At 43.6% G+C, this 16,169-nt stretch overlaps 1 protein-coding gene across 2 annotated transcripts in view; it reads right to left on the reverse strand.

Moving 5' to 3' along the window:
* The window catches only part of CPLX1 (complexin 1), a 111,247-nt gene extending 95,281 nt beyond the window's left edge, over positions 1 to 15,966 (reverse strand). Inside the window, exons 1-2 of one of the 2 annotated variants that reach the window (XM_069002027.1) lie at positions 15,761 to 15,966; positions 14,845 to 14,947 (exon numbers count right to left, since the gene is read on the reverse strand). In XM_069002027.1, coding sequence (XP_068858128.1) covers positions 14,845 to 14,875 — 31 coding nt within the window. In that variant the 5' untranslated portion in view covers positions 14,876 to 14,947; positions 15,761 to 15,966. Of the gene's footprint in view, positions 1 to 14,844; positions 14,948 to 15,106; positions 15,292 to 15,760 lie in introns of those variants that run through there. The other variant, XM_069002029.1, reaches the window with a different exon arrangement.
* Positions 15,967 to 16,169: the final 203 nt, after the last annotated feature.

Consider the following 16,169-nt stretch of genomic DNA (forward strand, 5'->3'; position numbering starts at 1 on the left):
TGAGGAGAAAAAGGAGACTGAAAGACAAGGCAATGTCCATGTCTGTGCCTGTCAGCTATTGAGAGGAAAGAAAATTAACCATTAAAGTCACTATAAAAACAAGTAGAAGAGGTACAGAAAAGAATCTGAAATCATATGTGTCTCAGATACTTTCAAATTTCAAATGGCACTCAGACCATTTGAAATTAAGTGTGGCCTTCCCTGTGATGTCAGTCATCTTTAAGTAAAGGCCTTCTAGGACATTCAAGGTCCTCAAATTACATGACTGTCTATTATATTCTGCGGTATTTCTGATTAATCCTTCTCTAGAGACAAAAATTTCCCTACAAATATTAATAGCACTTCATTCTTACAAAATGTTTGAAGATGGAACAGTGTGATCTTTCTCTTTTGCTCTAAGTGAGCTGCACTTGGAGCAGATCTGGCCCTTGCCATAACCAATGAACTCAGTCATCAGCCTTGTACACAGTCTCCCAGGATATCTGCATACTGCTTCCTTACCAGCCCATTCCTTCCTTATAGGGAAGTTCAGCACCTATGCAAGAAGGAGGATTTCCGAAGGCCCTTGTCCATGAGCTCTTCTCTGATCCCTGAGTAAGTTCTTAAGGCCCAAGATACAAAAGGAAGATTTTGACATACACGGACACTTCTTTCCCATTTTGCTGAAGCTGGTGCCTTTTCCTGATCTTAAAATGAGGACTCAAACACGGTTAGAAGGGAAGAAGGGATTTTACCTTAGTGTTTATTTTAAGGATCTATATGTGCACACATCCAGGTCAAATGCACCGAAATGCACACCACAGTGGCCCCCCCCAAAAGATCTGGTATAACATTACAGGTCTTCCTAATTAGCATATCTATCAAAAATGCCTCAATGAGAGGCTTGAATGAGCCCTCCTCCCCAGGGAATCTTCCCCTGGATGGTTCTATCTTAGTTTACAGAATGTGTTCTGGAGAGGACATTGGGGTCTGGAGCACGCTAACCCCTACCTATGAAGCTTCTATGTTAAGTCTCCTAGCTGAACAAACAAGTCCAAGAATGCAGGCAAAAAGCACTAAGAATACAGAAGTTGTAAAAAGTATAACAGGGGTATAAAAGAAAAGGCAAAAATCTTCATGGCATCAAAGCCAAATGGGAATCCAGGCAGGTAAGGAGAGCAGCCACCTCACACTGCAGAGAACAGACTTTCCAGCTCTGAGACAGCTTTCAAAAACTGAAGTGGTAAGTGAGGAGCAAGACAGCACACAGCCGCTGAAATTGGGTAATGAGACTTTTCAGAGGAGGAATGGGTAGGCTTCCCCTGCCCTGCCATCAATAAATGTATTTACAGAATCAGCTTTCCCCACTCTCAGAGACAGAAGTAAGAACAAAATTCCCATTGCTTTTTTCACCTGGCTAAGTCATCATGCTCGAATGTGCAGGTGGCAACACTGCAAAGGCACATTGCTCAGCTGCAGGTGATGCCATAACACAGCAACAAGCCATGCTAAGCATCCAGCCCAAGGAGACAGAAGGTACTCCTCCCAGCACTTGGAGTCCCTTCCTAAGTCTGGTGCTGGGTTCCAACCACAGTGTCATCCCTGCTGTAAATATCTCCCAAGAGATATCCGCCCAGGAATGTAATTGATTCTACACATCTTCAGGGCTTATCAGTTCTTACTGGATCATTTCACACCCTGAACTTCATGAGAAGAGGAGTTTTGCTTTCCAGGTTGTCCTGCACTGAACACATTTTCTTTTGTTCTGTTCCCTGGGCACAGAACAAAAGCAAGGGGAGAGAATAGATGAGGAAATTTATACAACACTAAGACAATGTCAGTTTTCATTAAATACAGTTTTTTAGCATGGACCACATGCTACCTGGCTGTCATGTCCTTAACCTAAAGGGTAATTTTGTTATGAAAGATTGCAGGATGGGAGTTTGGTCACCTCCTCCTACGTGGATGACTTATTTACCCTCCTAATGCCTCGAATAATTTATCAGAGAATTTGCACTGCATAAAAGTTATCAATAATGCACCAGTGTCAATGTGTTTTACGTACTCACTTCAAACAAAATACGGACCATGCTGTCCCTGCATGTGCTGACTTTGGGCTTCTTTTGGATTTAGAGCTTATTTCAAATCTTTCATAAGCTAGACTATTACCTTTTTTTTTTCTTGCCATGAAATGGACACCTTTTCCTTGAATCACTTTTGTATTCCATACTGCCAGCCAAGGCTACTGTGAAATATCTGTCATCCAAAAGCTACTAAACCCAATGTTTGTCACTTAACCCTAATCATAATTTCCAGCTAACCAGTAAGGCAAAAAATAAATTTCTTTATCAACTCCACTCTCTTTACATCTGCTTTATTCCCAACTGTAACATAACCAGTTATAATTGAGTTGCAGTTTAATCAACTAAGTGGGCCACCCTGTGAGGAAAAACAGAGGGGAAAAAAAAAGAAAAAGAGGAAAAAAAAGAAGAGAGAATCTAGGTCGCTCTGTCCTTAAGACAGCAAAACAGATAATTGCTTCACTCCACAGCATCCATGCTGAACTTGAGGTATGTTTGAAATCTTATGTAACTAATACCATCCCTAGGTTATCCAGACCATCCCTAATAATATGCCATAAATACCTCTTCCATGCACATGAAGGTGATAGATCTGACTAATCCTTTTCAGACTGTGTGAAAACAAGGAATATTCCAACCCATGAGATTATGAGGGGATTTTTTTGAGTTTTTAAGAAGAGGAAGAAAACCCCTTTGATTATTGTACTTGCATCTGCAAGGACTTAATAGAAATGCTGGTCTTCAGCTGCTGTAGATTGACAGATCTCTGTCAAGAAAGACAGCTGTAATTTTTCAATTACATTATGCTGTATCAAATAAGTGCCTATGAGTGCCCAGGACCTTGCTGTCCAGAATCGAGCACTGAGAGTCCCTGGTCATCCAGAGATTGTCTCTGTTGGGCTAGATTAGCTCTACTGTCTTTTAGTTAGAACTAATTTTTTGAGTACATAAAAAGGACCTAGTACAGAAGGATCTTGTACAGTGCAAAGCAAAGTATACTCTAAGGTGATCCCTGAATAAGAAACAAGACAAATAACTACATAAGAACCAGCAATAAGACAGCATGCCTATAACAGAGAGAAAAAAAATAATGGGTGTTGTTAACTCAGGGCAGCCAATTCAAAATAGTCAGCTATTGGAGTAAAAACAGCATTGAAACTGACACACTCTACATTTAACCCAGGGAGAGGATTCAATATGTGAAGCAAATTCAAAACTTTGTGCACTTTGACTTCACTTCCCTGTGTGGAAACAGAACACTCTTGTCTGTGGTAGTGGTCAAGAGGATGCATTTTAACCACTTATTTTAGGCAACTGTTACTGCATCTGCCAGCATAGCAGGAGCACATGCTGTGGTCTTGGAGGAGAGGTGCTGAGTACCGAGCAGAAGGAGTACCAGCTGAAAAGTTCTACCAGATGACATTCAAAACACAAAACCAGGAAGTCCCAATCAAGCACCTCAGCCATAAGGCAAGTCATTGTCTCCTCAACAGGGGATCTCAGGCCACATGACCAAAAAACATGTTAAACACCTTGACATGGTGTTCAGAGAGATGTGAATTGCAGTGGGATCTCTGCCTGGCACAGTGTTCATTGGCAATATAACAACACGCATAATCAGAAGAAAGGGATGGCACATTCCGCCTCTTCCAGAAGCCAACAGCTTGCAATGGCAGTGATCTGGATCTACCACCTACCTGTGTGCCCTTGCTGAAGGTTTCCTTTGAGCAGGCAGTCCTGAATTAGTCAGGCAGTTTTAAGGAGACCTGGTTGAAAAGTTATCAGCCATGGGGAAGGAGAATACAGGAGGCATTTGGGCCCAAGAGATTCAGTCCTGCATATAAAACATGGGTCTTTCTCTGAGTGCTGCCAAGATAAGAGATCGAAGTCATGCTGCAATGTAAGCCTGAGTCCAGAATATTGACAGATAGCAGGCACATAAACTATGGCATGTAATCTGAGTCTAATGATCAGGAAAATAGTGAAAGAACAGCTTATTTTCAGACAATTGTTGAAAACCAGGAAGAGGTCCCAGAGAAACACCTAATTCTTAAATTACTTATATCTCAACTGTAACATAAAACAAAAAAATTACCAAATGCATTGAAAACAGCTGCTTCCACATAAATTGCAGGTAGAAGTTACCATGGAGGGAATTTCAAGCTGTGCTTGTTACATGAAACTCAAAATCCTTGCCTGAGCTGAAGAACCACAGCTAGAAAGATATCCAGTGCAGCCATCTATTGTAGAAATTACTTTGTAAATCCACCAAGTCCTTTGAAATAAAATCACTTTCAATCTGAATCCAAAAGTTGATTCCAAATCATCTGTGAGCATGGACAAAATATAGCTGGAAGACCTCTTCTGTCATACAAATACAAAGGGGCTGAAATGTTTTCAGAAAAGGGAAAATTTACCACAGCTCTGTAACTAACTGACCCAGAGGGACACGATGCTGGTTCCCACTAAGCTGCATTCTGGAAACCATCAGATGTTATCACATATTGGAAGAAAATCAAAATTTAGTGTAAAATTGAAACCACTTTTTAGGGAAATTCTGTTATTATGGACAATCTCACAAGTGAAGACTCAAAGACATCAACTCTCTGTTGAGGTACCCAGGACCAGTAATTACTTCCTGCCTCACTGGCCCTACCTCTCTGAGCATGTACAGTTATTTCAACTGCACCCAAGACTCAGTTTCCATTTCTTTGTGCTTGCTGCAGCAGCAGGATTCCCCAGAGAGAGTACCTCTCTTCTCTCCCACTAGTCAAGAGAAAATAATTACTGACTCAAGGATGCTCGTGGCCAATTTATTCACATAATCCTTTTACCAGTATTGTCTTTCACTTTAAGTAGCTCTTTCTTCACTGCAGTGTTCACCTCTCTCATGCACTTAGAGAGAGTAGTCGTGTCCCTGCTTAACCTTTTTCCTCAGCATTTTAATCCATCTCCATGTAATTATAAATTTCCTTTCATGCACCTTTAAAGCTTGTCATTGTGCAGCCAGGGTGACATGGAACAGAAACTTCTGACATTTAAAGGAAAACACAGAGGAGAAAGTTGCAATTGTCAAGAGAAGGGTTTTAAGTACATAGAATTAACAAAAAAAAAGAAAACAAACACCAAAATTAAAAAAGATTCATCTATTTCTAATGAAGTCTAGATTTTTTTCTAAATTTTCTTCCAAGAACTTTTATTCCCAGCTAGGACTGTGTAGAGGAGGGACTATATACATATGCTGGCAAAATCTCTGAGTATTTTCTTGTTCTCCTCAGTTTTTTTGCTTATTTATATTCTGTTTGGGATTTTAATTTTTTTTTTTAAGGCAAAAATAAATCTGAAGGAAACTGCAAAGAGAAATCTTATTCACAAAGAACAAAACATTTCACTCAGATTCAGGGAAGAGTAGCATGCATACACTTAGCTCCAGCATAAAAAAAAAATCTGTCAGAGATTAATAATACATTTGTTTGGACATGATGTCTTAGTCTCATATAGTCTTTCATGTTTGCAATAAGTCTTCTTTTCTTGGTTGCTGAGAAAAAACAACCTGGGTGTTTAAAAGCTTTTCATACAGAAAAAAACCAACAGCCTTAGTAAAACCTTTCCAAAGACCTCTTGCAAATTAAGACTTTGATTAATATATGCATTTACAAAGAATTCAAGAAGACAGGCACTGGAACAGAGGCCAGGCAGTCCCACACAGTTCCTGCCCCTTCAGGGGGGCTGCAGAGAGTTCCACACTACACACAGTAACACCATGGCAGTGAAGTAGAAATAGCAAGAAAGGATCATTGCCAATATCAAGTCAAGGACAGATTTTCAAGTCCATTAAGTCTGGAAGTTCAGCTCTCTCTGGCAGTAAGCAGCAGAAGGAGTGATAGAAGGACAGAAGAATGCTGTTCACTTCCCATGAAGGGAAGGGTAGTGCTCAGAGGCCCATGTGTCTAGTTGAGTCTGTGGTTTTCTTGGGATAACGGGGTCCTGTACTGCTTTCTATGCAAGGAGACTGGAAGAGACACCATTTAACCTAGAGATTGGGTTACCTTCCCAAGAATGCCCAGGGTTCTCCCACAGACAAGGCCAGCAATAGAGGCAACCATCTTGCACTCAGTTACCTTCAACAGAAGGTTCAAACTTCTTTTCTGCTGGTCAAATTTGCCTGAGCTCACCAGCAAAAAAAAAGAAGATGGAGATCCAGGGACACAGAGACATGGCAGCACAGCTTTTGTCAACCTAGGCATTGACACACATTTCTTTCCCATACTTTTTCCTTTAATTGTTGCTTGCCTTCCCCTTCATTGCTCCAATTCTCTCAGGAGACCGGAGTTATCCACCATCCCCCACCTGGATTTTTTTTTTTTTTCCTTTCCTTATTTTCCACAGAAGGTAATTCACAGCCATTTGAATCCCAAATTTATGTTGATTTTGTTGTATGTTTGACATTCCTTCAAGGTCAGTATCACTGCAAATAAACTACAAGATTCAAATCATGATGCAAAAATGTAGCTACTAAGCAGCTTCATTCTTGTAGGTAATGACAAATTCAAATTGCAAAAAGATGCACGAAGTCAGCAGATTAAATCTGTCATTTGTATTAATGCACTTCTGCAGTGACTGCATCCCCTCAACTTGAAAGCAGCTCGTTTAAAAAGATGGGAGGAAGGGGGTGAAAAAAAAAATCCATCCTCAAATTGCACAGGGTGGTCATCAATTTGTCCCTAGCAGAGAGATACAATTAGTTTGAAGTATTTTGTTTCTAATGTGCACTGTGATTCATACCAGTGATCAATCACTAGTAACCTTTGCCATGTCTGTTAACTGCAGCTGTTACCCTTTAGCAAACCACATGAGCATCTACTCAGCAGTTGTTAGAAACTTTCAGCCTTCTCAGCAATGTTCTACATGCTCAGACACATACTCCAGACCCAAAAACTAACCTGAGAGAACCATAAGTGACTATATCCAAGCTCTCACAGTCAAACTGTACGTGAGAAAGTATGATGGCAACCAGCAAAGTGCTCAAAGCACTAAGTTAGCAAATGTTTATGGTTCTGTGTTGCCTTGATCAAGCACTAGATTTCAGCACATGGAATGAATATAAAAAGGCAGTGCAAAGGTGCAGCCTCACAAAGAAGAGCATCCAAGGCTAAGGCAGAGTGCTTTCTGGCCCACTACTGAAAGAGGAGAGCAGAGAATTTGGAAGAGCCCTAAGTATGCTGCTGAGGGTCTTTACAGCTGTTGGAAGTGGGAATAGAAACTCTGCAGCTTTGAGGGACTAACATCCACTTCATGAACCACATCCTCTCTCCAATCGCCTAGAAAACTATGAATTCTCACTCTAGATAACACTAGAACCTGTATTTGTCTCTGAATCTCGGCACCAGTGCCTATTCCCTCTCTTTCTTCTCTGAACACTATCACATAAAGTTCAGAGAAGGGACCTTGGCCTTCAAACAGAAGAACATGACTCTTGCACGTAGCCCTCTGATATGAGAAAACCCAATGGCAACAAATTAGAGATCTATCCCTTTCTTTCTGCCTGTCTTATTGCCATTCCTCTTCCAGGCCTCCTCAACTATTTGGCAGACTGCTGGATAACTTCTCATCTCCGTGCAACTTCCGTATGAAATTTCCAGTGACACCATCTTGTTGCTAGGGTGGATTTTTGTACTGTTGGCCTTTGGGGGGTGTCCCAGCATGGAAGAGACATTCTTGTCTTCTCTAAGGGCAGGATGCCTGTCTTCCCTTAGTGGAGAGCCTTTACTGCAGTGCTAACAAATACAGACCATACAGTCTCAACAAGACTTCTAAACTCAGGTAGACCTCATAGATTTGATTTCATAGGTTTACGAATTCAAACTTTACCCTTCTAGTCAGAGAACAAAGCCCTTCCACGTACATCAGCTTTGGTATACATAGGTTTTCTCTAATGCCTGTCCTTCTGCCAGCACATGAGCAAGTACCTAGGTGTCCACAGCTAAGACTTGAACTACATCCTGCACTTCCCTCTCCTTAAGAACGAACACAAAGGCAAACCAGTAGCTTATATTTAGAGCAACCCATTTCACCAGGAAGATCTGAGTAACTGTAATACATCATCCACTAAGCTCCAGCCCAGCTCCAAATCCGCTGCTGCAGATAGCATATCCTATGCAACACAGGCTGAAATTTCAGCACTGATAAATTCTATTTGTGTCAAAACCATGCAGCTGGCAAGAAACCACCACTTCTACTTCGATTATGAAAGGTAAAAAACTATAAAAGTCAGAACGATTCATGTGTACAGTAATGGATATTAAAATCAAAAGTATACAGAACTTCCTTCAAAGTGGACAGAAATACCAAGGAGAAGAATCTTTTTTTCTGCCATGAATCGATCCTAGACAGACTATTTAATATATATGAAATTCCCTTATTTCTCCTACTCTGAGAGAGAAAACTTCCTGCTTATCCATGTCACTCCACTCCAAGCAGGCTTTCGGCAAGCAGGTGACCTGCAGGACAAATCTTAGTTAAGCTATTTGTGGCCTACCTCTACAGTCAGCTGAAGGTTGCACATTTCCTCCAAGGATACTTCAATAAGCACACTGCTCTCAGTGCCTGCTTGCAAGTTAAGACAAACATAAGTAAGATCCCAGCAGACACAAGGGGGAGGTTTTATGTGAGTCTAACAGCAGCAGGCCAAGCAGAGGCAAGCAAATATAAAAGGAAGTTTTCTCAAGAAAAGCACAGGAAGAAAGGACCTGCCAGTTTTTCATCTCCTGGTTTGGATCATGGATAGAATAAATCAGCTGAAACAAATGTAGTTGTTTCACTGGTATCATCTCAACAGCAACCATTTGCTTCCTTGGAATACATCTTGCAACTTTACCACATTCCTTGAAGAAAATCTCTTTGCCACAGTACACATTAGGAAGAAAATAAGGCTTTTAATACCATTCCTTGTGAAAAATGTATGCATCAGATATGCCACGTACCCCAGGTTCCTGCCTCCTGTCACTGGATCCCAGGAAGAAGGGATCAGTACCTCCTTCTCCACTTCCCCTCTTCAAAAAGCTGTAGAGAGCAACGAGGTTACCCCTCGGCCTTCTTTTCTCCAAAATAGAAAAAACAAGTCCTTAGTCACTCCTCAGAAGACATTCCTTCCAGCACTTTCACCAGCTTTGTTGCCCTCCTCTGGATACATTTAACTCCCTTAAAAATCTTTTTAATTTGTGGGGCCCAGAATTGCACACAATATAGGCAGAATTTATCTGAGAATGAAAGTAAGTGGCCCTCCAACACCTATCACATGCTACAGTGGGCTTAAGATCTCATGTCTCTTGCCACATTCTCTGTTCTTTGTGATTTGGATGCACCTGACTGCAGAATGAAAGACCTCATGTGTTAAATGTTTCAAGGATCACAGACAAAAGAGACCCCAGAAGTCAATACCAGCACTATTTGTTGGCATTATGAATTGCAGTTTTGCATTACAGTTTCTGTCCTGCTCCAGAACTTCATACATTAACACAAGCAGTGGAGCACAGCCTAGTTGATGCATGAGGTCCCAGAGCAGCACAGAGGCTCAGCAGAGAACTGGAAATGTGAGAAACAAGAGAGTGAGTTGGAGAAGGACAAAACAGAAATCTGTGTTTATTTCATGGTCTGTTCCACCCTGAATAGGTCTGTATGGCCTCTGACTGCACTCAGTCTTGCTAACTTCTGCAGGAAAAATTAAGAACTTAATCCTCACATCACAAGCTACTAAAGTGAGGCAAATGCAGCAGTAGAATATACAGAAGGTCACTGCTAAGATGTTAAACACTAGTGTGGTTTTCATTCAGGCTTATCTGGTGTTCACACACCCTCACATCTTCCCTAATGTAAGCTTAGCACAGGAGCTGCTCTTTCAGAGCTTAAGTCACACAGTGACTTATATCCCATTATCTTCATGAGGGCTTGGATCTCTGTCTGCCTTCAAGAACAAGGGGACTCCCTCTGGACTGTGTTTTGTGGTATACCTAGCTGAATCAAAGTTGCTGGTAAGGGACATGAAGTAGGCAGTGCACCCCCGCTGACATGCTCCAGATGGCAATCTGGTTGCATTTGTCTTCTGCCTGCAGTATTTTCAGAATCCTTCTGAACCAAAACAAGTGTCCACTGATTCTTGACAGAAGAAGCGGATGTGAAGCAGCAGTTCCCACTCTAAACTGCTGCCAATAAACCAGAAAATCATGCCTGTAATATCTATCATAGTGAATATCTATCCAGAAACTCAGATGTACCCTTCCTCCTAGTGGGGTTTGCATTGCACAATTAATTCAAGGGGTGCTGGAAGCATGAAGAAGAAATTTAGACAGTACCATTCATATGCACTGTTACACGTGAAAGGATTTTCGTAATTTATCTACAGGCTGACATTAAAAAAAGTCAATATTTAAGTCAGGCATCCCAACCTTTTACCATCCAGTTCTTGCCATTTCTCCTATTCATGGCAGTAAAAGCAGCACACTAAAAGGGCTCAGTGCAGCATCATATCTAGAGCTACTTTGCGATCTGTATATGCACAATTTCACAATATTCTGGTATGCAGGATGTTGCTTTCTGCACTAGGAAAGCTCTCTCTTCAAACACATCATGATCCAATATTCCAGTAAATTCTCCTCACTTTCCATAGGTATCCTCTTTTCATTTTCATAAGAAAATGTCTCAGACCCTTGGCCCTCAAATCACCCAGTAACAGAATGACACCCAGAAGAGCTTCATGAAGTTCATTGTCTTCTATTTCAATCCAGTTTCCCTATTTGTCCAAGCCAGCAGTGACAGAGGAAGTGATACAGTATAGTACAACATGGGAGTCAGGTGTTCATGCACAATTTGCTTTTACACAAACTTAGGAAGAAATAAGGCATGCACAGTGAAAAGCGTTATAGCTAAACTCCTTCAGGACCCTCTTCAGATCCTCCAGTTCCTGCTCTCTCCTGGGAAATCATTGGTCATGATGACAGTAGCCCAGCTCTCACCTGATTTGGCAAAGAGCACTTCTAACATAAAATATAGTCATGAAATTACTCTGATTGTCTTCATTTAATGAACTGTCACAGGAACAGCAAAGTGACCAATCACCCTGGCTACCCACCTCTGTCAACGTCTGGTGATGTAGCAAGGTCAGAGGTACAAAATACCCCCTTGCTGTAACTCCTGTGGAAGAAGAAGCAGCAATTTTAAACCTTTAGGTTTCCTCTTACTACTTTCTTCTTGTTGTCTTACACAGCTAATCAGCATCATGACTTCTCCATGGCTTCTCTCACTGTCAGAAAATAAATAGTTTGACTTCCATAGAGGGTGTTGAAAGGTCTGAGAAGCACAAGGGAAAAAAAAGCCACAGAAGCAAATTGGCCAAATAACCTACTATTTTGTACTGTTTTTCCTGGACCGCAGTCCCCACTGCTAATGAAAGGGTCAAGGATTTTTCCATGAAGAAGCCACAGATTTAAAAAGACACATTGCAAGCTGGTCAACCTCCAGGCAGAAACTCTGCTGCCAACACAGCAGCAAAATCCAAGTGCTGGCAGGACAGCAGAGGATGACCTTGCACTGCACAGAAACAGCAGGCTTCTGCAGACCCTCTTTAATAAGTCAGGGAAAGGACACATTCTACTTCAGCAGTACAGTGACCTGTCAAACTCATTTCACAAAACCTAAATACCCTAGTCACACAGACTTCCAAACAAAGCAACTTGACACCGCATAACTGCCTTTCCTTGCTTGTTAACTTCAAAATACCTCATTGCCTTCTTCCCCTATGGGCAAAACTCCAAGGAAAAGAAAACCTGATCATTCTGTGCCATTAGAGAGAAGGGTAATATCTTCAAAGTTTGCTTAAAGGCAATGGCAAAACTCCCACAAAAGCATTCTGCTAAGCTTAGTGTTACTGCTAATTAGCAGAGAGGGAGACCTCCTCTTCCTCAATAAGGTGAGTGAGGAGGTAGGAGAACAATGACATTTTTCTTTCAGTACCTATCTGATCCCTCCCTGTGACAAAATCTGGTCCCAAATTCCTCAAGTGCTTCAGAGACCTACATGGTAGGGACCAATAGACTTGTCCAGTAGGGAAAGGTCAAAGGCACCTGCCTGCAAACAGATTTCAAATCCAGGCTCTTAGTTATCATAAGCTCTCACCTAAGCCTCATTTTAGGGCTCTACACGGGGAAGAGAAAATGACATACCCATTATGAAAATGCTCTGTCAAGGACACCCAGCTGGCCCTCAGCCTCTGTGAGTTGTCACCAGCTGAGATGGTTGAAGGGTTAAGCCACCTTAGCTGTAGGTGGTCTGCAAGCAGAATCTATAGCAGGTCTGATTCTGTGTAGATTAGAGGGGACCTTACTGACAAAATTGCAGATTTTTTTTGTTTCTTCTTGGAGTGCCATAAGAGATTTTCAGAATGGGATAAGAACTTTTACACCATTCAAAAAAATCCTATCAAACAGACAAATTAATTCAGAGGTGTTCTGGGAAAAGTCATATTAAACTAAAATCAAAGAGCCATGAAATCCACACAAAGGCCTCCCAGAAAGTGAGGATAATAAAAATGGTCACTAGCAGATCAGACCATGTATCCTAGCCAAAACAAGCCCATCAGTCACTAGAGGTTTGGTGCTTTGCTCAATTTGACCATCCTTGTGGACACAATTCACAGATTATTCTGAGTTGGAAGGCACCCAGAAGGATCACTGAGTCCAACTCTTAAGTAAATCTCCCTTTGGATATCAGAACTGGCAGACAGAAAGGGTTCTGGCTCCAAAACTAAGGAAGAAAGCTATAACCTTTAGACCTTGGCTTGCTGTGCCAGTGTGGCCAGCTAGGGTGATTTGCATCAGCTTGTACTTTAACTCCAAGGAGAAACCAGTGTCCAAAACCACCTTTATTTTCCATATTATATTTGCAGTGGGAGATCTTGTTTTATCTTGTTGAAACTATTTGTAATTTAAAAATAGGACTCTGCTTAATGAATTAGCATTTCCTGGATTTTACCACTCTGCAGAGACTTCTCCTTTATTGAGTAAGTGGGTAAGTTCCAGACACATTAAGTCATCTGGCAGAAGAGCTGGTGCCCTGGGCAGCATCTTGACAGACATCAGGAGCTCAGACCTCACAAAAAGATGTTTTTTGAATTTAACTTCTCAGAAAGTCCTATTATCATACAAATCCTGACCCTGGCATTCAACATCATCTTAGAATGAAGGTCTGCCCAGGGTGAATGTTGTTAAGCACAGGCAGACACTGCTTCCAACTCATGTAAGTCACCAAGCTGCAGAAAAAAGCAGGCACCACACACATTATTCCTTTGCTGCAGCCCTCCTCCCCCTGCCTTTAACTGCAGTCTCTAAGCAGTTATTTCCCTTTACTGGATTCATGGATCTCCAGCTGTAGTGACTGTACCTCCAGTTTGCAGGTACATTAGTTCATTTCTGAGCAAGCAACCTTGTTCACACTACAGGAAACAGTGCAAAGCCTGCACATCTTAACACTCATTCTCCTTCAAAACAGGCACTGAAGAGTGAAATGAAACAGCATTGCTACCACACAAACCATTACCTTCTCACGTAGATGTCTTCATACCTCGCTATTTCCTGCGACCAAATTAGTCCCTTTCTTCTCCAGTTTGATCTCCCTATTCAAAATACCCCAACTAAAACTTAGGTTGCTTGCTCTGTTCTTAAATGTGACATTTTTGCTCCTCTGGTGAAAAACACCCACCACTTTCAGAGATGACAATATTGTTTCCGTGCCACGGAAGAGAGTCCTGCAGTAAACGTTGAAGTTGTGTATGACATCAATATCACCACACATTAAACATTTACACAGCCCCATGATTCTACAATTTCTTCGAAGAAAAAAGAATGAAAAATGCACACATGAGATAGAGTACAAGAGAGAATGATCGACTTCCTCTGAGGCAAATATTTCAGTTCCCAAGAGCATCCAGCATGGCCTCAGTGATGCTTAGACTAAATGTCCAGGCCAAGCAGCCTAGAAAGTAACTGTGGCAGAAAAAAGGAACCTCATTCCCAAATATTTGTGCAGTATTTTCAATTTCTCCTACGCACATCCCTACTCTTTCTATTTCCCAACACTAGGTTAAAACAACTCCTCACACACATAAGCTAATATACAGAAACACATAGAAGGCTGGCCTCAAATCCAGGTAAGGTGTGTAGGAATACATTATTTTATTTTCCCTCTTTTTTTTGTGGCATTGTTCTTGCTAAAAAAAAACCTCTCAAAATATCAGGGACAAAAATTTCTGCACTGGCCATTTTTTGTTCAGGATTTGGCCAATCTTTGGAGCAAAGATGAAAGAGGGCTTACACACACAGAAAAAATGCCACTCTTTCTTTGGGTTTACTCTGCCTAAACCAGTCTGCATCCTTTATAATACCTGCCTCAGTGGCATGGCATGAAGAAAATCAAGACCTGCACATTTCACAGCAGGATGTGCATCCAGATGGTAGGGTGCCAATTAGGCATGACCCAGGGCCAGCACACCTTGTGTGGGAAGGCTCTTCTCTGACATGGGGCTTTGGTCTCTGCTTATTGCTGCCCTCTCCTGCTCAAACTCTTCAAACACTCCACTCTGGGATAATGAACCAGTGACAAGCATGCTCTTCCAAGTCCTCAAAGAGTTATTCCAGCTGCAGACTCTACCACAGTAGACCATCCCTTCTCTCACCAGGTGCAGAGGGGAGAGGTAGGAGAGATTCAAGGCCCCTCGTGTGCCAACCACACTTACCTCCTAGAGCTTGTTTCATAACAAAATCCATGATTTGTTGCTTGGGGTCCTGCCCACCTTCACACCTCACATGCACAGAGACCAGGAATCCTTGGAAGGCAGCCTGCAAAGAGGCACAATTAAAAGAGGAAAAGTGTCTCTAGGAGAAGAAAAGGCTAATGCTTGGTCTTCCTCAGCTCTCTCCCCTCAGCCTTCCTCCCTTTGTCTGAGTGCAGACAAGTTTCCAACCCTCCATCCCTTCAGACCCTGCTTTGCAAGGCACCTGAGGAGCAGAGCTGCATGCTGGCGAGCGGTCAGCGAGTGGGAGGAGGCAGGGGTACGCGGTGGTTCACCCAGACTGGGCAAGTGCCCGGGAGCAAGTGCGGAGGAGCAATGCGGCGCCCCTTCAAGGCTTGTCTCCTGCACACGGGCAGGAAGGGGTTAAACCTTTGAACTTTTCTCGTTTCTCCGCCTGCTTCTCGCCCTCTCGGTTTTCAGAGGGTTTGCTCCGAGGTGGCAGCTCCGCCCGGGACCGCCGAGGGGGCATTTGAAGGTGAAGCGCCCTGCAAGTGCCAGGGAGAACAAGCGGGGGAATGCTGGGCGATCAGGATGCGGATGCAGTCCGGGTGGCGGGATGGAAAGTCCCCCACCAGAACCCCTCGGAAAGCCGCCAGCGCAATGCCAGCGAGGGCTGCACCTCCTCGGGGTGAGCCGGGACGGTTCAAGGTTGAGACCGGCCGGCCCCAGGTGCAGCACAGCAGCCTCGCCGCTCCGGCTGCTGCCTCCCACCCCCCGCCCGGCTCCGGCACCGGGTCACAGCCGTGCCAGCACCTGGAGGGACGAGGGCTGTCCCTGTCTCTGTGTGCCCGCACCCCCCCTCTCCTCTCTGCCCTTCCCGGCTCCGCTCGGCACGGCCCGCCCGCCCCGGCGCCGGTACCTCCTCGCTCGGCGGCAGGCGCTGTGCTGAGACGGGCCGGGCCGGGCCGGGGCAGGTGGCGGCGGCTGCGGCTCCTCTCCTCTCCCACGGGCTCCGGCCGGCGCCCGTGTGCCCGAGGGTTGCCGGGGAAGTTGCGGGTGTGGAGTGGGGGAGAAGGAATGAGTCCAGAGCGTCTCCCTACTTTTCCCCCGCGCCCCTCTTTTTATCACAGCATTTCCGGACCATCCCACCGACACGGTCCCTCCTTCCTCCTCCCCTCGTTGCGGGAGCTGGACTCTCTCCCTCCCCCTGCCTCCGGCTCCCCCGCCCCTTCCCTGCGCCGTCCTCGCCCCTCGATGCTCGCCGCCGAGCAGGCCCCCAGTGCTTCCCGAGCCCCTCGGAGGGGTGCGTGTATCTGCATGGGGGTCCC

The sequence above is a fragment of the Aphelocoma coerulescens genome, assembly GCF_041296385.1.
Source record: "Aphelocoma coerulescens isolate FSJ_1873_10779 chromosome Z unlocalized genomic scaffold, UR_Acoe_1.0 ChrZ, whole genome shotgun sequence".
NCBI lineage: Eukaryota > Metazoa > Chordata > Aves > Passeriformes > Corvidae > Aphelocoma > Aphelocoma coerulescens.